General features: G+C 42.2%; 1 protein-coding gene across 1 annotated transcript in view; it reads right to left on the reverse strand.

Moving 5' to 3' along the window:
* Positions 1–1,252: 1,252 nt before the first annotated feature.
* Atp1b3 (ATPase Na+/K+ transporting subunit beta 3) overlaps positions 1,253–25,067 on the reverse strand; it is a 27,689-nt gene continuing 3,874 nt past the window's right edge. Inside the window, exons 2-7 of the mRNA XM_021171520.2 lie at positions 14,645–14,773; positions 12,229–12,336; positions 9,223–9,407; positions 7,587–7,637; positions 3,941–4,024; positions 1,253–2,256 (exon numbers count right to left, since the gene is read on the reverse strand). Of these exons, the coding sequence (XP_021027179.1) occupies positions 2,086–2,256; positions 3,941–4,024; positions 7,587–7,637; positions 9,223–9,407; positions 12,229–12,336; positions 14,645–14,773 (728 nt within the window). The 3' untranslated portion in view covers positions 1,253–2,085. The remainder of the gene's footprint in view (positions 2,257–3,940; positions 4,025–7,586; positions 7,638–9,222; positions 9,408–12,228; positions 12,337–14,644; positions 14,774–25,067) is intronic.

The raw sequence follows: 25,067 nt of genomic DNA on the forward strand, positions 1-25,067 counted from the left end.
AGGCCATGCCACTCNGTGTCTCCTTCTGCCTGCAGATCAGGATGTGACGTTACTGCTTCAGTGCCTGCCTGCTGGTTCCCACCAGAGCACCTCTGTAACTATAAGCAAGCTCCCAAATGAATGTTTTCTCTTGTAACAGTTGCCTTGACCATGGTGTCTCTTCCCAGCAACAGAACAGTGACTTAATCCAAGGCCATGTGAAACCACCCAGCAAGATCGAGAGACATAAAAAGCACAAAGGAAAAGGCCAAGTCCAGGAAAGGTCACCTTTAAATTTGCCAGCTATCACGAAGTTTTGTTGATGAAAAAGTGGAGAATGTCCACCTCCAAAGCACAGCAGTCCCACCTGGCTTGCAAGGCCACCTAATTCCCTCATCTTTCCCACATAGCCAACCTGAGACAGTTGGGTTCTTGTCCCACCAGGCCTGGCTTGCAGACCACTGAAAGCCTTAGAACAGCTCTTAGAAAAATGAGGGTAGCCGGGTGTGTTAGCGCATGCCTTTAATTCCAGCACTTGGGAGGCAGAGGCAGGTGGATTTCTGAGTTCGAGGCCAGCCTGGTCTACAAAGTGAGTTCCAGGACAGCGAGGGCTATACAGAGAAGAGAAACCCTGTCTCGAAAACCAAAAACCAAAAAAAAAAAAAAGGGGGCTGGAGAGATGGCTCAGCAGTTAAGGGCACTGACTGTTCTTCCAGAGGTTCTGAGTTCAATTCTCAGCAACCACATGGTGGCTCACAACCATCTGTAATGAGATCTGATGCCCTCTTCTGGTGTGTCTGAAGACAGCTACAGTNTACTCATATACATAAGTAAATATTCAAAAAAAAGATAATAAATGAGAGATAAAAACATAAATGAGAGGCTGGAGACAGCTCAGTGGTTGAGCTCTCCATCCAAAGGATGTAGGCTTAACTGCAAGTACTTACATGACAGCTCACAACTGCCCTGAATCACAGGGAGATTCAACACTTCTCTGGCCTCCACACATTCACCGGGAGCTCAGGCAGCTCACATACACGCATGCTAACAAATCAAACAGACAACAAGCTTTCAAACATACATACATAATACATACATGTGTGTGAATGAAACCCATGGGTCAAATGGGAGGCCCTTTTCTCAGAACAGAAAGAGCTCCAGTTATTACAGTTCTAGCAAGAATTCACCCGAGACTACAAGGACAGTCCAGGGCTCCAGTCAGGATGTGAAAGAAGGCTCCATCATGTGTTCCAAGTTTTAAATCAGTTTGAAGTTTTTGTATTTCACAATTTGTTTTTATTAGGGTCCACAGACTACTAAATAAAAGCACTTAACAAGACATTTTGAAAAACTATACAATTTATATCTTGGGAATTTCATTCATTCAAAAAACAAAACAACAACATTCGGTGCACATTCACCTAATTGAAATGCTGTTTCACCCCTGTCTAAGATACCGAATGNGGAAGACTTGATTCCAGCACTCACAGTCAGCCCAATAGGATTTTTAAATATGTACTGCAACAGAAAGTTTGTCCTCAGTAAAATCAGATACAGTCTAGTTCACCATGTAAGAAACAGCCTGGAGCATACGGACAGGCACGCACTCACACATGCGCAGAAGCAGAGTCTACTTTCAGATCCACTTTATTTTCCTTTTCCCTCCTCACATACAGAACTTCTCAGACATTTCTTCCAACTAAAGTCCCTTGGCAAGGTACCATTGTATCCCTAAAACTTTGTTGGCATCAAAATATGCAATTACCAGTGTTAAATCCATAAAATATTTACACAGCCCAGCACATGAAGCTTTAGACGTTTGGCAATTACACACAGAAGAAGACAAGACCCCCCACTCTGCATGTTTGGGATCGGGAGCTCACTGGTCCCTGATGGCGACCGTACATGGGTTCAAGGGCAGCAGAGGCAGCAGGCAGTTACTTCAGAGGACACTGAACACTATGATCTGGAAGCATGTTATGATGTCACCCAAGTGTGTACCACACCACTTCCTCCTCCAAGGTGGCCTCATAATCCTAGAATGGCAGGTCCAGCTGATGCAAAATGGCGACAACACAACATGAATTCTGTGGAGACATCCTATTCCTAGGCTCGTGCTGTGACTTTGAACGAAACACGTCCCAAGAACTTGTCACGCTCATTCTTGTTTTTTAGGTTCCTGGTTCCAGCAATACGGCACTCAACTGTTACTTCTTTCTTGTTAAGACCAGAGTCAAATTTGACATGTACGGCAACTAGGGGCTGTCGATATCCAACCTAGCAAATGGACGAACAAACATTAGTTCCAATTCTTTGGTAACTTCGCCTGCACTCAGGAAGTCAGTTTCAACTTTCCTTTTTTTGAAGCAGTCTTAATTTGTAGCCCAAGCTGATCTCACATTTCTCAGACCTCTGGCCTTAGCTTCCTTCCAAGGTCAGGGTTAATAAACATGCCCCGAAGCACCTGATCTACTGTGTAAGATCTTTGGACTTAGCTTATTATTTTATATTCTTCACCTTCCTTCTTGCTATGGCTCCTCCCTTAGCACGGCTTTGAGGGGTATCTGGTTTGGTGACTCAGCCACTTGCCTCATCCTCTGGATGTACTGATTCGTGGCAATTCCCTGTTTCTTTCCCAGTGTTTAATGTTTCCACTCCCCCTGCAGTGTAGGCCCCCCTTAAAGTTACAGCAGTGCTGTATTCTGATCCTAACATACTGATTCGTGTATTACACTTAAGAATGTCTAACTGCTCCATATATGTTCACGATGTCCATTTGCTATGGGCTGGGTTACATATTACCACATTTGACTCTGACTATTCCACTTAACACACACCCTTTACATAGGATAATGCAGTGATCACTGTGGCCAGCACAAGGAACAGGTCTACTGATAACTGGTTCTGGCAAGAACAACAAATGCTGAAGCTTTGCAGAAAAGCTAAGACACAGTTTAGTCCTCCTGATGAACAACAACAAAGTGTAATTTTACAGCATGGAAGCTTGGCTGACCATCCTAAAAGATAATGGTCAACAAAACGATAGAATCAGTCAGTAAAGCCCTTCCTACAGAATTCTGAGAAGAATGCACTCACTCACCTCCAAAAATANGAACGAATTTAATTATGAGAAAAATAATTCCAAGAACAAAAAACTGTGCCATATACACAAACTCCTGTTAAGTCCCCCAAAGTCCCAGACTCATTCTGGGGAGGGGGGGGGGAGGAGTTACCCCAGATCACAGGCTGCTGAGCTGCCGCAGCAAGGCCTTGCACACATGGAAGACACTTCTTATTGTGCTATGAAGGATACTGCTGGGACAACTGGATAGATTTCAAGAATGTAGACCAGGTAAGTGGACAGCGTAGTGTTACCACCCACTGATGGCACACGCACCAGCCATTAGTACCCTTGTTTCTAGGAAATGCATATTGCAAGCTTTAGAATAAAGGCATCATCAGGGCGAGTTTACACGCACGAATAAAAAAATACATAGATGATAAAGATATAGTATCTGGTAATGTGCTTTCAGAAAATACACTATTCTTGTCATTTTGAGTTGGAAAAATTTCAAAACAAGTTTAGTATGACAGAATTTTATAAAATGAGATATGTATGTATATATATGTACATACATACATACATACATACATATACATACATACACTTCAAAAGTTTAAAATCACAAAATACTATTATATCTAAATAATGAGTTTTTACATCTAACCTGTGAAGAGTACTTACTGCTTTCCAAAAAGCAAAGCCAGTGTTCTGAAAATAAGCATCCGGTTAGCCTGATGAGCGTCTGCTCCGCCGTCCTCACAGAGTCTCCATTCACCCGCCCCACTTGGTATAAACCCAACCANGTGGGTGATGTACAAACAACAATAGACAGTGTGCACCTACCATACACAGGCTCTCTCGATCGCACAGTTTCCTAAGAGACGACTAAATACTTACATGCCGCTTTTTCCCATAATATGGAAAATACTTTAAGTCTAAAACTCCAAATTCAGGATAAGTTGCTATAGTTGCGTTTTCTTCCTAGAGTTAAAAGCAAAAGAAATCCTTTTTAGGCCAAGGTAAAGATTTTTCAAAAATGTTACAATCACTGACAGTTATTGGTTATGATGAAACTGCAGAGGCTGAGATGATGCTTCGGCCTCATGAATTACAACTGTGTTTCTGAGAACTGTTTGTCGTCACTGTTCAAACAGGTCTCACAGTGTAGTCCAGCCTTGTCTTAAAACTATGGTAATCTGCCCATATCAGTCTCCCAAGTGCTAGGATTTCGGCACATACCTGGCTGTTCATCTTGATTACAAATATTACATGATTAAATGTTTATATAAGCTATCTTGGTTCTTCTTCCATTTCCAGATACATCCTAGGAGTCTCTTCTCAGTCACAGCCTGTTCCACTGCCTAGGAACCACTGCCTATTTGCCCTCTATCTGTACAAAGCCAGCTGTTTGACCAATGAAAGCAAAAATACACCAGCAGTTAAGTGTGGGCTGAGGTTTTCCCAAGAGGAGTGAAGCAATGTGCTTCCAGGCTGGAAAANACTGGTGCCCACAGCCACCAGTCAAGAAAGCAGCAGTCACACTCAGAGGTGGGTAGAGCTTACTCTTCAGAACCGTAAGAACTGTAATCAGGATAAACTGAGATGCAGCAAACAGAAAAAGCATTCATAGTTCCCATGAATAAACAGGAAAAAAAAGCACCAAAACTCTATGCCAATCATTAAATATCTGCATAGACACATTCAGTGCATGGGAACTCTGAGTGGATCCCTAGCACTGCAGCAGACACAAATCCTCAGATGCCAACCCAAACTGATGAGCATCACTAAACATAGGGAAGAAAGGGTCTGGGGGCAGGCAGGTATTCTATCTGGATGAACTAACAGACGCCTGTGTGGTGCTGGGGGTTCCAGCCCAGCACACAGAAGACAAGGCAGAATCAGACTGACTAACCAGCTTGTTCTCCTCCTCGCTCTCTGCTTTCTTTATGTCATGGCTGGGAGACCATGTCTGTGGGATGCAATCGCCACTCAGAAGAGGCAGACAGGGAAGGNATCAGGCACACCAATGGAACTGTTCAGTTCTGCTGTTGTTCTGTAGGCTTCTGTCTTGGCTATGTAGTTCTGGTTGGATTATAGACCTTTATCTCCATATAGCAAACCAACCAAATAATAACAACAACAAAAGACAAGAAAACCCAAGTTCTAGTGATCTAGATGAAATGGTCTGGGAAAGCAGTAGATCATAACTCAGAATCANTGGCCACAGTTAAGAATGGCCACCCCAAAAGGGATGCTCTAGCANTGTGTGCTATGCGGCAGTGCAAACGGCTCAATCTCTAGCACAGAAAACACTTAAAATCTTACATTTAACATGAAGGAAAAAAGTCACACCGATGAATGTTTTGCTACATTAATATATTAATTGTTCACTGAGCCTATTTTTACTTTAAATATGATGCTAATGTGACTTAACAAGAAACAGTATGTTTTCATGTTAAGAGCTGAAAAGTGTATGTTAACTGGATTTTTAGAATAATTTATCAAGAAACATCCACCTACTGGGCAAGTGCGATGGCCCAGTGGATAAAGCTGCTCGTTGCCTAGACTGACTAAACTAGAGTTTGACGCCTAGAACCCGTACAGTAAAGAAAATCACTTGTCCCTAACCTCACANGTGTGCTATTACACAAGTGTACACACACAAACATAAATACAAACATCAAAGCCGGGCAGTGGTGGCGCACACCTTTAATCCCAGCACTCAGGAGGCGGAGGCAGGAGGATTTCTGAGTTCGAGGCCAGCCTGGTCTACAGAGTGAGTTCCAGGAAACACAGAAACCCTGTCTCGAAAAACCAAAACAAATAAATAAATACAAACATCAAACAAACAACAAAATCTACGTACATGTGACATGCATTTAGTTGTATTTTAAAATCAACCTCCTTTTTGAGACAAGATCTCACTATATAGCTCTGGCTGTCCTATGCAGACTATGCTAGCCCCAAACTGATTTGCCTGCCTTGATCACTCAAGTACTGGGATTAAAGGCAAGAACCTCCACACCCTGCTTAAAGTAGGATCATAACTATGTAGCTCAGGTTAGCTCCAAAATCTTAATCCTCCTGCCTCATCTTCCCAGGTGCAGACGTTACAGGCGTGACACCATGCTCAGCTAAAATTCTCGTTTTCTATTTTGTTTCTTGGAAAAGTGAGTGTAGCACGAGGAGGTGGTGCCTCGACCGTGCGCATGTTCACATCCACCTAGGAGAGAAGCTACAGACTGTTCGCTCTAAATACTGGATAGTACTCTACCAATTGAAAAGGTAGCACCAAAGCAGCAGCTCACAGGAGCACAAATGCTGGACCTTCCCACAGACCTATTAAGGCAGAAAGGATAGGAGCAGGGGACAAGAAACTGAAGTGATTGTAAGGAGTGACATTTGCAAAGGTTTCAGCCCAAGTAAGAAATTACTGCCAAGTAAGAAACTTGATTATGGGCTGGGCTGGGCTGGAGAGATGGCTCAGTGGTTAAGAGCACTGACTGCTTGCTCTTCCAGAGGTCCTGAGTTCAATTCCCAGCAACCACATGGTGGCTCACAACCATCTGTAATGAGATCTAATGCCCTCTTCTGGTGTTAAAAAAAAAAAAAAAGAGTTCAAGGCAACATTTTAGGCAGCCCACTCTGCATCACCCTGGAAGTAAGTGCTAGTATCCAGCACAATGACACAGTTAGAGATTGTGTCTCTTTACAAGTCTTACCCATTGTTATCACCTTTCTCTTAATTCTATTTGCAGGATGCAAAGCGAACAGAAGCTATAGGATGGAGTGCGGAGCCCTCTGAGGGGGAGAGGAAAGAGGAAGAATGCCTGTATCTTAGCATACAGTAATTCTCAGCTGAAACTGATAATAAGCACAACAAATTTTACACAATAAAATAATTTTACAATAAAAAAAACCCTGAACACAGAAGTGGATGCTCACAGTCAGCTATTGGATGGATCACAGGGCCCCCAATGGAGGAGCTAGAGAAAGTACCCAAGGAGTTAAAGGGATCTGCAACCCTATAGGGGGAACAACATGATGAACTAACCAGTACCCCGGAACTCTTGTCTCTAGCTGCATATGTATCGAAAGATGGCCTAGTCGGCCATCACTGGAAAGAGAGGCCCATTGGACTTGCAAACTTTATATGCCCCAGTACAGGGGAACGCCAGGGCCAAAAGAATGGGAATGGGTGGGTAGGGAAGTGGGGGGGCGGGTATGGGGGACTTTTGGGATAGCATTGGAAATGTAATTGAGGAAAATACGTTATAAAAAATATTAAAAAATCTATTAAAAAAAAATCCTGATATACATCAGGACCACGCCTGGGGTTGTAATGCTAACTTCATTACTAAACTATGGGAAACACATATCCTAAAATTGATGAAATGCAGTGTATATGAAAAAAGTGTGTACAAAACAAACAGAAAATGTCCTTTTTAAATTCTCTATTAGGAAAGACAGGATNACCCTAGAAAGCCTAGTGATATTTTAAGTATTTAAGAAACATGAAAGGTTGAGTGACTTGAATACTAACCTTTGGCAAACACGATATTTGTGGATATCCGTCTGGGATTAAATCGATTATCTAAGGTTAAGAACATGGGTCAGTCAGCACACAGAATGCAATGGAACCTTCTCTTCTGCTGCTGGGATCAGGGGCACAGCAGCTGAGATCAATACTACTCTATATATTCAATCAGCCACACTTGCCACATTTAAAACAACACACCCTTAAGTTACATAATGTAATAAACCATTACGTGTGCTAGTTTTGATAAAGGGCGGGTCCTGCTCACAGCCCAGGCTAGCCTTGGGGACAGTCCAGCCTCTGACTCTCAAACGCTGGGATCACAGGTGAGCACCACCACTCCCATCTATAATAAAATATTNGTTATGAAAATACGTTCACAGCTATCTCTCCCCCTAAAGTCATGTATTAAGAAGAATCCTAAATGATGTTCTTCCCCCACTCGTGTTCTTCTGGCGGTAACAAAGCACTAAGTCTGAGCTCTAACCTCAGCCTTTGCATCTACTATCTTATTTGTGGTCACCTGTCTACTTAAAAACTATTCTCATTTATGTGTGTGTGTGTGTACACACGCACACACACGTATAGGGGGAGGTATGTGGAATATGGAAGACAAACTGCTCTCCTCCAGCATGTGGGTCCTGGGATCAAACTCAGCTCAGGCGGGTTGCCAGAGCCTTTACCACTGGCCCTGTCTTCTAAGTTTTTTTTCTTTTTGTTGTTGTTTTGCATTTTGAATCCAAATGCAGTTCTGGGTCCAGGTTTCCAGGATGTACAGAGGAGAGGCCCCCAAAAGTCAGGCTGTCTAAGCCTACAGATGCCTACAGGTATAGAGCTGAAGCCCAGAGTGGGATGTGTAGCAGCCCCTAGTCTCCCACTCGTGGAAAGCTCTAGGTGCCCACGGATGAAAACCCTGCCAGTCGGATCTGTCGCTGGCCTGTCCTCATTCGGGCTTNTCCCACCCCCGCCCTCCACCCCCAAAGCCTGCCTATAAAGCAAGCATAGTATCCTTGTCCCATCATGTAAAGGCCCATTTCTAATAAACTCAGAAGGTGGCCCTTTGACTAGAGTACATTTTCAGCAACTACAGCAGATACAGTGAGGACAGACCTTGCAGGCCAGTGTAACTGAAGACATCCCCCATTAAAATGAACATATGAGCTCACTTTAAAGCATAGATCAAGTTCCACATTCCTTCTGGCTTACTTTTTTGGACTTAATTCTTAGTTATGTCTTGTTAAAACATCCCATTAGCTTTGGCTATAACTACAGCACTGTACTGTGCTCATTAGTATGTATGTTTATTTCTTTTTTTTTTTTTTTTTTNCCGAGTGCTGGGATTAAAGGCGTGCGCCACCACGCCCGGCGATTGTATGTTTATTTCTATTCCCAGTACTTAATTACATATAACACCATATGCGTTAGCATTATTTAGATTATATGTAATCTACAATTTAACTAGGAATCTTTTTGTCATAGTCATTTCCCCCAAGCATTAAGTAGCACTGCTAGTCTTTTAAGTTACCCCAATGCGATGACACCAAGGAAGGCCTCACCACACGCACAGCAACAGAAAAGCAGCAGCACCGCATGTACAGCCTGTTGTTAGACTCGCAGCAGCGGAGGGAAAGCAAGTACGTACTCTGTTCATTTTCACAAGGATGCAAGGCTGTCCTTTGGAATAGCCAAAATTAGCATCAGTCACACCACTACATTCTTCAAGCAAGGAGACTGGAAACTGACATGCCCTGTAGTCAGGCCCACGCTGAATAAACGGCGCTCCATCAGGACAATTTGTGAGGTTCTTCTGTTCTTCCACAGAATATGCTACAAAGGAAACATGTGCACCACGTCAGCCAAGAAAGGATACCAAACACAACAAGAAACAAGTCAAAGCATTCACCAAACAAGTATTTTTCAAAGATAAAACAGCAATGTGAATTACTTGGTAACAGCGCTTTGAGGCATCCTGCTTCCAAGAGCACCCAGCACAAGCCACAACTACAGAACTATTTGAAAACACTTCATGTGCCCAACCTCAGAGACAACAGCAAAAGCGTGCACTATGGCTCTTGTCCTGCGGAGCTCAGTCTAGTAGGGAAAACAGCATGGGTNGAATGCTGCAGGGTATGACAAGGGGCTCTAGTGACCTGAAAGCTGAGGGGATGTGTGAGCTACAGTGGCTGCTAGGATAAAGGGGGCAGAATCTGAACTATGTACATTTTGTAAAAACTGTGTTAGGAACTGAGGAGAAGGGCTGCCAAAACCACCATGATGATCCACTCACTAAAAGACTTTATCCTAGTCAACGTGGTCATGTGACTGCACTTATGTTAGGAGTACATTTATGCTACAGAGAGAAGAATAAAGAGACGGAGGAAGTGGAACAGAGAAGATGCCAGCTGCAAACAGTGTGTTGGCAGATGGAGGCTAAAAGANACAGTTAAACAACAAAGAAATAACATGTTTAGAAACCAGAAAGGAAGAAAGGAGAGAAATGCATGTGCCAGTGCACTATGGGCATTCAGGGGCACGAAGGAAAGGAGGTCGGATGGGCACCCCCTCCATGAGCCTGCTCTAGTGTATGCAGCGCCCTTCTCCCTCTCACGCACCAACTTTATGACATTCTCAGAGCACCCTTTAAAAACCAACAGCCCAGCCAGGACAGTGATGGTGCACACCTTTAATCCCAGCACTCAGAGTTCTGAGGCTAGCCTGGTCTATAGAGTGAGTTCCAGAATAGAGAAACCTCCCCCACCCTTTCTCTACTGTGTTTCTCACCTCAGCAACTCCCTCCTAACATATTACTAGACTAAAAGTTCTGTAAGACAGATTTGTTTATTGCTAGATGGCAAGTGCCTGGCCCAACTACACTCCTATAACCCTGACAAACAACGGCTCAGCTAAAAGGAATACAGCGAAAAATTACTACTGCTTTCACTGCAGGCTCTTACCATTTTATTTTTTTAAAACACAGAAAGTATGTTCATAAAATGTTTGAAATTATTTAATTAATAAACACATTAACTAGTAAGGCAAAGAGATTTAAGAAGATAGATATAGACAGCGTGGGAGAGATCAGGAGGATTTTTCTCAAGATAGAGAGAAATTACAGAGTGTCTAAGTTGGCAAGAATTCAATAAAGGGAGGAGACCAAGGATGATGTTTCTGAGACAGAGAAGGATCAGAGACAAAGAGCAGACGTGCAAGTGGCCTCACATGAAGAAACAAGACCAGCAGCATGGTGGCTAGTGTGGGTGTTTACTAGCAATGAAGGAACTAAGGACTTCTATTATCTCTTCTCTCTTTCTTTCTTCCTTTCTTCATTCATTCATTCTTGAAGACNGGGTCTCATGTTGCCCAAGGCGGCCTTGAATTCATTGTTTAACTGAAGATGATCTTGAATACTTTGGACTTTTGATCCTCCTGCCTCCACTTCCCAAGTGCTGAGGTTTTAAGGAGGCATCANGCCAGATTTAGCAGAGAAGGAGGTGGAACCCCCAGTGCCCTCATGCTAGGCAAGCACTCTACTGACTCAGCTACAGCCCAGTTTCCTTTTAGTGTTTGAAGGAAGATACTGTGCTACATGAAGGTGAATTATAGGGGAAGGAAAAAGGTCAGAGGCTTGAGCAAAGGCCAGCAACCATACCATCAGAGTCATCAGAGGAAGGCAATGGCTCACCAGGCACATGCCCACTGAGAGAGGTGGGGTTTACTACCACCTAGTCCTGTCTTCACCCTGTGGCTGCTCTAAGCAGGGAGAGAAGAAGGAGCCTAATCCAGGAACTATGTGGTTTTATCCAGAGCAGGGTTCTGCACAAGCATTTGGCAGACTTACAGACAAGGAATTTTAGAGTGCTATAAAAGTAAAAAATCATGTTAATAAACTAGATGAGGAAGAATATTGAGGAACGAGGCTGAGGTGGTTAGGAAGCCATCAGCAAACAGCAAGAGCCACTAGCACAGAATATTCGAAGAAAGCTGAATAAGCAAGATAGACAGACAGACAGACAGACAGACAGACAGACAGACCGTGGTGCTGGGAAAGCTTATTTGGTGGCTTTGGCATCTTTAGAGAACAATTGTGGTATAATACGGTTGAGAAGGGGTCAAGGTGATCACAGTAAACCGAAGCTTTTAGCACTCATTCGATTGGTAGCATCATTTCTATGAATGATTATGCCAGCCACAACAAGGAGGACATGGCTACAATGCTTATTAAAAGCACTATATACTGGTCACTCTTAAACAAGACGAATACATTTAAAAAATGACATAGGCCAACTTTCAGAAATGGCAACTATGCCATCCCCACACTTAGGTACTATCCTGGATATAAAAAAAATCCCAAATGGGCTGTGGCACAGGCGTGGCAGAGTACTTGCGAGCACTGGAGGCATCCTGTCCCATCCCCAGCACCCAGCAAAGGGCTGATACTCAGAGGCACTGTTTTATATGACACAGATTTGGCTTCATTCTTACATCTAACTGAGTTTACTTGCAGANCTTCCCAGCTGTCTGTGCTTGAAAGGGGAAAAACAAAAAGGTAAAACAAACTCTAAAAATGCTACTTCTAAAGGCAGTCATGGCATGGCACTGGGCTCTGTAAGTACAAGCTCTCCTCCATCTTCTAGGCCTGCACACTTACGCTTTAGGAAACTCTTCAGGTCTTCAACCAACTTTTTGTAAGTCTGTGGCTCAGACATGCTGAATGTATATTCCAAGGCAGTCTGCGGTTTGGGAAAAACCATAAGTCCTGAAAGCAGACAGGGAGTGTTAGTGACAGTAAGAAATCCTCCTCGTCCCGTGTGTTCACAGATGTCACAGTTATCAACAACTCTCTATTTGGATCCAATTTGGAAAGACATCTAAAAGAACTCAAATCTTTAAGACTTTTTAGACAGTATCAAGTTAGAAACAGTCTTCAAACTTGATGATTATCAGTTAACTATAACCATCACTCCTTACTCTGAATTCTGTGTGTGTGTCACACAGTGAATTTGGAACTGGTGGCTCTTCTGCTAAGCAGGCTGCTCAGCAAGCCTNGCCCTCCTCACTGGATGTACAGGCCCACATGGCACTGCTTGGCTTATTGTACTTGGAGTGAGTTCTCCTATCACTGGGCGATCTCTCTGGCTCTTACTTGGACTTTCTAAACTCACGTTCTTATCAATAACATTTTAGAGGTTTGGGGATTTTTGTTTGTGGTTTTGTTGTTTCTGGATGCTTGCTGCTACAGATTAAGCAACAAAACAAAAACCAAAAACCTTGAGCATACCAGAACACTAAGACTGTAAGTATAAGCCACCAGACAGGAGCCACCGCTCAGTCTAACTGCTTTTTCATTCAAAAGTACAACTGTGTGGAAACATACAAAAGACAGTCAACTGTGTTCAACTGAAGAGTTTCATTCCATTCTGAACTCTCTGATAAACACTCTCCCTTCAATAAGCATTGCTCCACCACCCAAATATGTTTCTGATATACCAACTAAAATTATAATCAGTAACAATTTCATATCAGGAGTTGATAGCCATGTAACAGAGCAAAGAAAAGGCAAATGTACTTCTCTACAAAGAAAAGGCAAATGTGCTTCTCTACAAAGAAGAATCTGGCTCCCAACTTTAATGCAAACATTTCTCATAGCTAAAAACTTTGTAATACACATATGTATGTTTATATATTTACTTATTTATACTGTAAAACTACAATTTTATATAGAACTTAGTTTTTAACACACTTTACTGTTTAGATGGCTTATACAAAACATATCTAAAACATAGATGTTTTACAGACAGCTTAGCATTTCTGAAGTAGATCAGACTATGGTTGATAAAAACAAAGTCATGTATAATTTAGATGGCAAGAAAATGAACTTTAAATTAGTAAAGGCAGAGGGCAAAAAGGAATAATTAGGTANAAACAAAAGAAACAAGAAAAATCAAAAAAGAAATGATTAGACTGGTTCTGTGAAAAAGTGACGGGAAAGTCAGTGTGGCTCAGAAGTCCACGCATCGAGCAGAATATAGGCTAGGGTTCCTTAGCCTCAGCATGGTGAGTTGGAACTGGTTAATTCTGTGGGGAGAAAGGCCTGTCCTGCTCAGTAGCATCGTTGGCTTACACTGGCAACAGTACCTCTCAAGTTCTAATAGCTAACAATGACTCCAGACATTTGCCAGGTGGTCCCTGAAAGACACCTCAGACGTGGCTAAAACCCAAATGCTCTAGAGAACAGCCTCCACGTTTCCCCAGCTGCCAGCCGGCCTCCCATTCTCCTTACCACTGCCCTGCTCTCTTGCTGTCTCTAGAACACTTGCTCACACTTGGGAATCCNGTGTATTACTTTTACTCTCTAAATGCCTCCAAGACCAGGTACTCACCCCTCACAATCATTCTTACTTTTTGGGATTCTTTTTTCACTTTTCCTAATAAGTATTTAGTCTGCTGAAGAGACTAGGACCAGGCTAGGGATGTAGNTTGGTGCTAAAGCACTTGCTTATTAGCACTGCAGGGGCCCTGGGTTTGATTTCCAGTATTGCCAAATATGCACTGCCAGTACCATGAGGCCAAGACCATGTTCAACTCCTGAGGCAGAGCTGGCATTCAGATTGTTTTAAGAAAGTAAAATCACGTGTGGAAAATGTACCAACATTTCAGGTAAGAGTTTTTTGCTAAAAGTGTATTCTCTAGTATAACAGATTTTTTTTAAATGATAAGAGAGAACACATTGATTTTATTCTCTAATGATGCAATATTTTTACCACTTTCATACCAACCAATTAAAACCACAGGCATCTATTTTATAAGACTAACGGTGTAACTCAAACCAGAGCCAACGTGCTTCACAGTTTCATGAGACCATTCCAACTCTTTAGAACGGTTCCAATGTTCATTTCTGCTTATTCCTGTCAAAGGACCCAAAACTTACCAGTAAATGATTTAAAGGTCTTGAAACTAAATAAAGTTTAACTTTCTTCATNTGCTGTGATATCAAACTGCTCTGTGGTAAAGACAAGCAGTAACCCACGTTGTTTTAAAAGCTATGATAACTTCAGCACAATTACCTGGACTAGGAATCTGGTCTCGGTATTTCGGAACTTCATCATTCAGAGTCTGGAGCATGGCCCACATTGTGAATGTGAAGAGTGCAGCCAAGAACCCATAAAAAACTAGGTAGAAGAGCAAGATCAGACCTGCGGAAGAGATGAACAGAGTGAGATATGGACATACACACAGACTCACTCTTGGTAAAGAGCAAACCAACTATTCACTGCAAGGCTAGGAGCCCACGCTTTGCCATGCACAGCCAAGTTCCCTCACATTGTCTAAGTAAGTAAGGGTTGTTCTGGCAGGCAGCTCCCACCAATCCTCCTTTCATCTTGTTCTTCCAGCAAAGTTTTCACTACTTCATACTCCCATTCAAAGTCAGAGCTTTTTAAAACTCTTTTGTTTGTTGGTTGGTTGGTTTGGTTTTTTGAGACAGGGATTCTCTGTGCAGTTCTGGCTGTCCTGGAACTCACTCTGTAGACCAGGCTGACCTTGAACTCAAAAATCCGAATGCCTCTGCCTCCCAAGTGCTGGGGTAAAAGGCGTGTGCCACCACACCCGGCTAAAGTCAGAGTTTTAAATATCCAGCACATGGGGAAGTATTTCATTCAAGAATTTTATACCCTCAAAACTAAGATGATTTTAGGTGGGAAAGCCTCCCTGGACATACTTACATGTTTCTTTAAGTAGCAAGTTAAAAAAACATCCTCTACTATACCTGTATTTCAGACCATTTATACACATTAAAGTTGTTGTGGTTTTTTTTTTTTTTTAGCCTTTTTGATACTAAAGTCTTGATATGTAGATTTTTAAAGGGTGAGTTGATTTAAATAACCAAGAAATGTGCAGAAGGAAAAAAATCATAAAGATGATATTCAATAAAAATTTTAAAACACTGGTTAAGTAGAAGGGCTCATGCAAACATGCAAAAAGGACAAGAAAAGCAAGCATTGCGCTCCAGGGCACAGCTCTGCAGCCAGGCACAAAGCACTAGTGACAGGCAGGCTTCAACACCCAGACTTAACCCCTCCCCCATAACTGGGAAACACTTAGGTCTATCCCAAGCCAACGATTTGTTTTGGGAACACCAAAAATAATCAGTACTTTTTCCCCTCATCATCTACATTCAAACTTCTAACATCAGAAATGAACATCCTCAAAATTACACATCAGGATATAGTTGAAGTCTTTTATTTATACTTAAATGTTTTAATAAGTGATGGGGATGCTAAGGAAATACTAAGGAATATTCAACTCCACTGAGTTAACATCTTTCCAGCTTTACTCTCATCTAAATCCCGTCCTAATAGAGTCAGGCCAGGACTCCTAAGAGGACTTCCACAGAAACAAATTCAAAGGACTTATAAATTTCTGCCAATAAAAAAAANTTTGAACATATTCATCCACACCCCAAGTTGATGCATAACTTTCTTCTAATTATCAATGAACAAGATCCCAAAACAGATTATACCCAAAGCTTAGATAGATAAATTTTCAACTGCAGGCCAGGAATCCTCCAAAGGAAGATAGTCTAACCAATCCACATTAATTTAAACTAGAGCGTACCCTTTTCCCAGTTACCAGGAGATAGAGTAAAAGAACAGAAGGAAAAGAGACAGATGTCACCTTCAGGTAGCATCACTACCCACTGCGGTCCTGCTGCAGAAAAAGAAAAAAGAGAAGGAAAACAAAACAAAACAAAACAAAAAAACAACAACAAGCAATCTCCCAGGGTGTGCCCTGTGCGCCTCCAGAGAGACAGCAGAGTGACGTTCAGCCCTAGGTGATCGCATGAGATCCTAAAACCGCCTGTAGAGTCAAACACTGAGCCTAAGGAGTGTCTGTATTCTAGTACACATACTGACAAAAGCAACAGGCTTCTGCCAGACAAGCTTGTTGGGGATTATGTATGAAACTCAAGGCACTGCAAGAAAAGTGCTTAAAAATCATCTCAAAATGTTCTTACATTTTCAAATTTCCAGGAAAAACAGTGTACATGAAACTTACAAATATGAACAAACTATCCAAATCTACTTTCTAAAGAATCATTACACAATAAATATGTGTTAAAACTTCACATAGAGTTAGATTAATAAANTATATCACAGATAAGGGTTGGGAATATAGCGCAGCTGCAGAGTGCTTGTCTAACACGCACAAATTCCTAGGGGGTTCTATCTCAGCACCACAAACACTGGGTGTGGTGGCTCATGCTTATAACTCAAGGTAGTTAGAACCAACCCAGGACACATGAGACTCTGTCTTAAAGCATACCCCACCCCACCCCACCCTGTACTAGGAAATGAGTTATTTTTAGTGCTTATTTACCAAAACCCAAANCCAGCACTTAAAAAGTAAAGTTACCCTCTTATAAATATCATCTAAGAGTACTCAGCAAGGGTCCTGACACTCTCAATGTAACCACCTTCTCTCTTTTTTAATTTTTTTATTAGATATTTTCTTCATTTGCATTTCAAATGCTATCCCAAAAGTCCACTACATCCCTCAACCACCCCACCCTGCTCCACAACCCACCCCACCTTCTCTCTTCTATGAAGAAGAGAATGGCAGGAGACAGAAACGTAAGTTATAACTTGCTCTTCGTGTCTTAGGACAGACTTGTAGTTACACTAGTGGTTGAGTTAAGTCTACAGATGGGCTAAAATTAAATGAGGGGGCTCTACTTAGAGCATCCAAATCAGTTAATAGGCACTGTGTGGGACCTTTGCAGAGTGCTACCTGCTTGGTCATGTAANACAGCAGGGAGTAATAAACTATTATATCACACTACAGATAAGCATTCACTGCTTTAAAATCCTTCAAGAGATTTTTAAGTCATTATTCAATGGAAGAAACTAACACTGCTGACCATAAAGGTGCACATGTGTAACACCAGCACCTGAGACTGAGGCAGGATGACAAGTGGTCACTACCCAGAACACATAGCACAACACTCCCTCAAAAGCACAAATCACCATCACCAACAAAAAACAACCACCAAAAGAAACATGGACTTAAAAATTCTGAAGAAATGGGGCTACAGATATGGCTCAGTAGTTAAAACCACTTGTTACTCTTATAAAAAGATCCAGGTTTGAGTCACAATACCTACATAGATGGTTCACAGCCTTCCTTAACTTCTTTTTCTAGAAACACACATATTTTTTAAAACTCTGAAGAACTGTGACAGCCAGGCATGGTAACTCACACCTGTGATCTCAGCACAAGAAGGACTGGAGCAGGAAGCTAGTCACGGAATGGAGGCTAGCTGAACTCCATAGAGAGTTCTATCTAGGACAACCAAGGTTACAGTAGCAGGACCCTGCCAGAGAGAGAAGGGGAGGGGTAAACCTTATTACTAAGCAGCATTCTCTGTAAAAGCCACTCTTGCTACATACAGCAGTCCCACAAATGTTCCCTTCTAATAGCTGCTGATTCTATTCTGGGATCTCTATGTTCATCATCATGTATGTACAACTAGAAACATGCCCCTCTTCCATGGGTACTGACTCTCTCCTGCTTTTTCTATTTTCCTGTCACACTGGGGATTGAGCCCAGAGTGGCCTCAGAGATAATTGGCCAGTACTTAACTACCAGGCTAGATTTTTCCTTCTTGAGAAGTTTTCAAACTGCCCCTCCCTTCATCCTGATGAAAAGACAGAGCTAGGTCAGAGGTCAAGCAGGAGAGAACCAGCGAGCAAGGGTGGCTGGATGGCTGTAAACACAGGTCTTGCTTTGCCTACTTCTGATCTTGCACTGGTGTTCTGACCTCCACTCCCCCCACCCCCATCCCACAAAAAGAAGTCATCAGTATTTATTTTACAGAAAAGAAAAAAAAAAATCAGAAAACCAAGGGATTTGTTTTTACATTCTTATTTACTACTGTGTGCATGTGTCAAGTCATGTCTATGACTGGCAGAACAACTTTTACAAGTCTGTCTCTTGTCCAGCATGTAGGTCTCAGGTTCAAACTCAGGGGATGCCTTCAGCTGCTGAATTGATAAGATTAAATACAAAACTCCTGAGGGAAGAGAAGGCCAACAACAAACTAGAAACATGTTTGGAATGGAACTGCAATGAGGCCTCATAGCAAACAGGATTTCAAGTTTAACCTAATCAACTGCATCTACTCTTAAAAAAAGAAAAGGTTCACTTGAGGTCTAGTTCATGTGTTGCCTACAACTAAGAAGCAAGATATCTCTATCTGCAAAGAAACAGAAAAGACATACAGAGAAATCCTGTCTCAAAAACAAACAAACAAACAAACAAACAAAAAGAAACAGAAAAGGCAGTCCCGTCCTGCACCTCAGGGTCAGCTCTAATTGTAAGATTTAGTCCCGCCACTAGGTGGATACAGGCATCAGGAGCTCCGTCAGAGCATCCACAGGAGGTGGCTGGGTCTCTACTATGTGGAAGTACTTTTCTCCTTAACCCTCAGCTTCCATCCCTCACAGAAAGCCCCAACACAAGTTGGAGAGCTGTACTTGGGATTTTGAGTCATAAAAGAAACACAGGAAGAGATACAGTGTTTCNATCAGGCCATACCACTACGCCAGCTTAGTTTATCCAGGGTTTCATCTTTTAGTGAGTCTTGGTTGAATCTTAGCTGCTCAAGGGACTCTGTTTACACACAGTTCCTTTACTACAAGTCCCTATACACTCAGGGAACCAGCCCTCTCACTCTGAAGCCAGGAATCCTCATCAGCTTAACAAAGACTATCTCCCAGAAAACCCCAGAGTTTTAAATTTTATGTCAGAAATCAACATACAACGTCAGCTTCTTCAAACCCTGGATACACACTGCCTGTGGTGCCAGCATCTAGTGGGCTGGGCAATGGAGCCCTCAAAAAGACAAAAACAAAAGCAGCCTTGGGCACACGCCCTTAGCACATCTTGAGCCTTGTGGTTTGATTCATNTCTTTGTAAATGTTCTAGTTACCCACAGGAACCTGACATGAAAGTTTTCTTCACATGATTCTGGGCCCAGAAACTTTTCTTGGTAAACATTCTGTTTATAGTTTAAAATGTTTTAAAGGCAGAGGCAAGTATACTTAATTTGTTTTTTAAAAAGTAATTATAAAGATCACACTATGTTTAAAATGTTTAGTGTATCAAAATTTTTAATCTTTTAGTCTGAGTTTCCTACATGTACCCGTCCGTCACATTATCCTATCCTCCACCCTCTCCTTTCACTTGTTTACGTTATTGTAGGGCAGAGACTAGAATGCTGACCCACTGATTTGTGAGGTTTTGTGCAAGCTATTAGACTTTAAACAACAAAAATGGGAAAATGAAAAATATCTAAAACTAAGACAAAAATGTTATCAGGATCTAGTTTACCGCTTACATTCAAATGTACTATGTAGTTTAACTGTTTCTAGTATGACCAGATTCATGTAATCTTTACCCTAAGACATTTTATTTTCAACAAGATCTCTATCCCACCCCCTCCATACTCATTTTTCTCTATCTACCATTCCAGGCCCCTGCAATCACTAATCTACCACATAAATTCTTATATAAACTTACCTACAGATTAGACTTTAGGTTCATATACATCTAAACATCTATGAGTACTTCAGTCTTTTCTGTGGCTATTATTCTATTGTACGATGTACATTTCACTGACCTTTGAACTACCACTACAAAATAGCTAGAATACTCCCACATGCTATGATGGGTATCTGTTTCATTTCTCCAGGTCTCTAAGTCCAACTGCTGGGTCATATGTAGTTCTATACTTAGTAAGGTGTCTTCCCCCACCTCCCCACCTCCTGCCCCCATTCAGGATCCAACCAAGGGCCCTGTGGTGTGGGTAAGCACTCTCCAGTTGAGCATTTTGATTTACTGATTTGCAGTCCTAGGGACACAGAATGTAGCTCAGTGATAAACTTCAGCTCAACAGATGTGAGGCCCTGGGTTCAACCCTGGCATCTCTTGTACCCCAAAGAAAACTATTTTTAAACATTCTAATTAAAAAACAGAGTTAAGGGCTGGCAAGATGGCTCAGCAGGTAAGAGCACTGACTGCTCTTCCAAAGGTCCTGAGTTCAAATCCCAGCAGCCACATGGTGACTCACAACCACCCATAATGAGATCTGACGCCCTCTTCTGGCGAGTCTGAAGACAGCTACAGTGCACTTATATATAATAATAAATAAATCACCAGCCAGGCGGTGGTGGCACATGCCTTTAATCCAGCACTTGGGAGGCAGAGGCAGGCGTTTTTCTGAGTTTGAGGTCTACAGATTTCTGAGTTCCTGGTCTACAGAGTGAGTTCCAGGACAGCCAGGGCTATACAGAGAAACCCTGTCTCGAAAAAATAAAAAAAATTAAAAAAAAAAGTTAAGTACCAGTCAGGTGCAGTGGCAGGTGGTTTTGTANGCCTGGTCTACCAAGTGAGTTCCAGGACAGCCAGGGGTGTTATACAGAGAACTCTATCTGGAAAAACCAAAGCCCCAAACCAAACCAAACCAAGCCAAACCAAACCAAACAACAAAGGCATGGTAGCGTAAGAGTCTGTAATCCCAGTATTTAAGGGACTGTGGCAGAAGCTCAATGTTATCCTTGGCTACAAAGTTTGAGGCTACCCAAGGCTACATATGATCCTGTTTCAAAAGAAAAAAAATAAAACAAAACAAGCAAAAGACAAAACAAGAAAACTTTTCATCTAAATTGAATTAGGTACTATCAATAAAGTTTAAAAAAGTGGTCTCTTGAAATAACCATTAGACCCGGGCGTGGTGGCGCACGCCTTTAATCCCAGCACTTGGGAGGCAGAGGCAGGNGGATTTCTGAGTTCGAGGCCAGCCTGGTCTACAAAGTGAGTTCCAGGACAGCCAGGGCTACACAGAGAAACCCTGCCTCAAAAAAAAAAAAAAAAAAAAAAAAAAAAAAAAAAAAAAAAAAAAAGAAAGAAAGAAAGAAAAAAAGAAAGAAAGAACCATTAGGCTAAAGTACATATTTTGAAAAACTGGTTTGTGAATATAACTCTATGGCAAAGCATATGCTCAATGTGCCCTAAGTTCAATACCACTATCACTAAACAAAACCTAGAAGGGCTGGCAGGGGAGGCCAGCAGTTAAAAGGCGCCTCCCATCAAGCCTGCCACCTAAGATCAACCCTAAAACCTGTACGGTGGAAGAAGGAAATCAAGTCCTCTCACTTCCACAAGTATGTTATGGCACACGTGCACTTTCCCACAAATAATGTAAAAACAAAACAAAACAAAACAAAACAAAACAAAACAAAAAACTGCAGAATACTGAAATAATAGAAAATCAAAACTATGTAGTCAAATCACAAGCCACAGTAAAATCTATAGTCTAAATGTATTCAGTGGAGCTGGAGAGATGCCTCAGCATGCACTACTCTTCCAGATAGCCCAGGCTCAGTTCCCAGCACCCACAACAGTCAGCACAACCACTTGCAACTCCAGTTCCAGGAGTATCTGATGCCTGGGATCTGTCCTGACACCTTCACTCATGTATATTCCCACCCCCACCCCCCCACACACACATTAAAAATATTAGAAACAAAACAAAACAAAACGTAAAAACATATTGACTAAGAAAAGTAAGATGAACAACTGTCAGGTTCTTAGTGGGAGAGTAAATCCCACTGGGGATGTAACAGAGCTTAATTTGTAGAGTGCCTGCTTACCACGCATGAAGCCCAGGGCTCAGCTCCTAGAACAGCATGAAGCCAGGTGTAGTAGCAAAAGCCTCTGGAGGTAAAGGCAGGAGGAGTTTAAAGTCATCCTAGGTTATTTTCAGTTCCAGACAGCCTGGGCTACAAGATTGCACTTAGGTTAAAAATAAAATAAACATTAGTTAAGACTTATGGGGTAGAAACNCAGGAGTAAAGCCTGGGCTGCATACGAAACCTTGTCTCCAAAACACTCGAATGAGAAACTGAAGAGAAAGCAGCAGTGCTGAGCACTGACACCCACGTGATGCACAAATGTGTGCAGGTGGGTACGGTAGCTGGCCCATGCNGTCACCTGGTCTTCAGAGCCAGTGGCAGACTAGCCAGAGAGACACATCGAGACCCTGTCTCAAAACAACAGTGGGGATAGAGTTCAGTAGTACAACACTTACCTAGAATGCACAAAACTCTGAATTTAATTTCCAATAATCAACGAATGAAAACACACACNCTAAACTAATAAGTAGAATTTAAATATTAAAAAAAGAAAAGCGCAAATAGCTAAAAAAAAATCAAATGTACAATAACATAAAGCGGCGGCTCAATCAGTTAAGAGCTGTTCGTCAGGTAATCAGTTGTTCAAGCCTCCAGCTTGCTGGGTGTTGCTCTCGCCTGTGACCCCAGCATTGGAGGCAGAGATAAGCAGACACCCGGAGCTCACTGGCCGACTGGCCAGCCAGCCAACCTAGCCAAAACATGAGCGACTCGTTCATCACAGACACCATCTCAAGGCAGTGAGGGGCTGAGTGACAGAGGAAGACACCCAGCATTCTGCTCTAGCTTCCAAATGCACTCAGCCTCACAGGAGTGCAGACTCGATGGTCACATGCATACAGCACACAGAAAAAGGCTGTCTGTCACAGGAGCCGTGGGGGCCTGAAATCCCAGTTCTGCAGAGACAGCCAGGCAGAGCCTTGGAGCTCGCGCCTGGTCATCATATCTACTTGCTGAGCTCCAAGTCAGTGAGAGACTGGCTCACAAAATGCAAGTTGGGGGCTGGCAAGTGGTTCCGTGGGTTAAACACCTGCTGAGCAAGTCTTACTGAGTTCAATCCTCAGAACCACCTCAATAAAGGAATCCTCTAACCTTCACATGCAGAACACAAATACTAAATGAAACATAGAAAACGCAATCTGCCGGGCGTGGTGGCACACGCCTTTAATTCCAGCACTTGGGAGGCAGAGGCAGGCGGATTTCTGAGTTNGAGGCCAGCCTGGTCTACAGAGTGAGTTCCAGGACAGCCAGGGCTACACAGAGAAACCCTGTCTCGAAAAACCAAAAAAAAAAAAAAAGAGAGAAAAGAAAAAGCAATCTATAAATCTCTACACTATGGAATTTTATTAAAAGGATTTAACCAAATTTACATATACTGGCATTGAAACACAGGAAAGACATAGTAAAGAGGGAAAAAAATAAGCAAAACTCCAGCTCTATCAATTCATATAAAAGTAGAAAATAACGGGCCAGTGGGAAAACTGAAATTCCTTTAAACAACTGGTGATGACATTTCAATCAACATTATTTACAAATGCACAGGCAAATTGAATGAAATTTAACAGAGAACACCCAGAAGCCCAGAGTCTGTATTACCAATGTACTGTCCTGTGTCTGGTTCCTGAATATAGTTCAGATAGGAGGTGTCAATGTCCTTCTTCCCTCAAACAATTCAGCATCCTACAGCTACAGTTGAGGACAAAGTTACGTAAGCCTCCAACAGATCATCACATTTGACAAAAACCATGCATCTATACGATCCCAAGTCCTACTGGAGACAGCCTTCCCATAGACCTCCATGCCCACTGGTAGAGATGCATTCTGGACACTTTTACAACATACAAATGAAATCATTTAGTATGTACTTTCTTCAAGTAAGCTTTCTTTCCCAATCAAATTATGAATTTTATTTTGGTTGTGGTTTTTTGAGACAAGGTTTCTATGTGTAGCCTTGGCTATCCCAGAACTCCATCTGTAAACTGAGTTGGCCTTTAACACATAGAGATCTACTTGCCTCTGCCTCCTGCCTGCTGGGATTAAAGACATTCATGTTTTTGTTTGTTTAATTAAAAGTTCTCACAGTGTAGCTGTGGTTGGTCTGAAGTCCCTATGTATGCCAGGGTAGCTTCAAACTGCCATCTGCTGTGTTCAAAGGCATGTGCCACCACACTCTGCAACATCCATGTTTTCTATGCTTNTAATGCATTTCTTCTTACAGCNGAGTTGTATTCCACTGTGCAGACACGTGTTTGTCTCTTCTCCTACTGATGGACACCTGGGCTGCTTCCAGATTAGAGCTATTATGAACAGCATCCACTATGCACATTCTTCTACAAGTGTTTCTGTGGACATGTTTTCATTTCTCTTGGGTAAACACATAGGAGAAGTGCTGTTATAAGAAGCTGCCTGACTTCTACCCAAAATAGATACACCAAGTATCACATGTTTAAAAGCACTAACACTGCTAATAGTGAAGCCCAGAGAAGCTGATGGGAGCAACAGATCTACTGATGGATAACTGTTTGCAAAACTGAATGTAAACAATGTTGCTATTCCTGTTATCNCGTCTGCACGCCATTCAGACCGGTTCAGGACCCCATCCTTCCTTGCCTTCTTTAATCTCATGTAGCCCAGGCTGGCTTCAAACTCTTTGTGAAACAAAGGACGGTCTTAACCTTCTAATTCTCCTGCTTCCACCTCCCAGCTGCTACATTTACAGGTGAACACTACTGAGCCTGGT

The sequence above is a fragment of the Mus caroli genome, chromosome 9, assembly GCF_900094665.2.
Source record: "Mus caroli chromosome 9, CAROLI_EIJ_v1.1, whole genome shotgun sequence".
Taxonomy (NCBI): domain Eukaryota; kingdom Metazoa; phylum Chordata; class Mammalia; order Rodentia; family Muridae; genus Mus; species Mus caroli.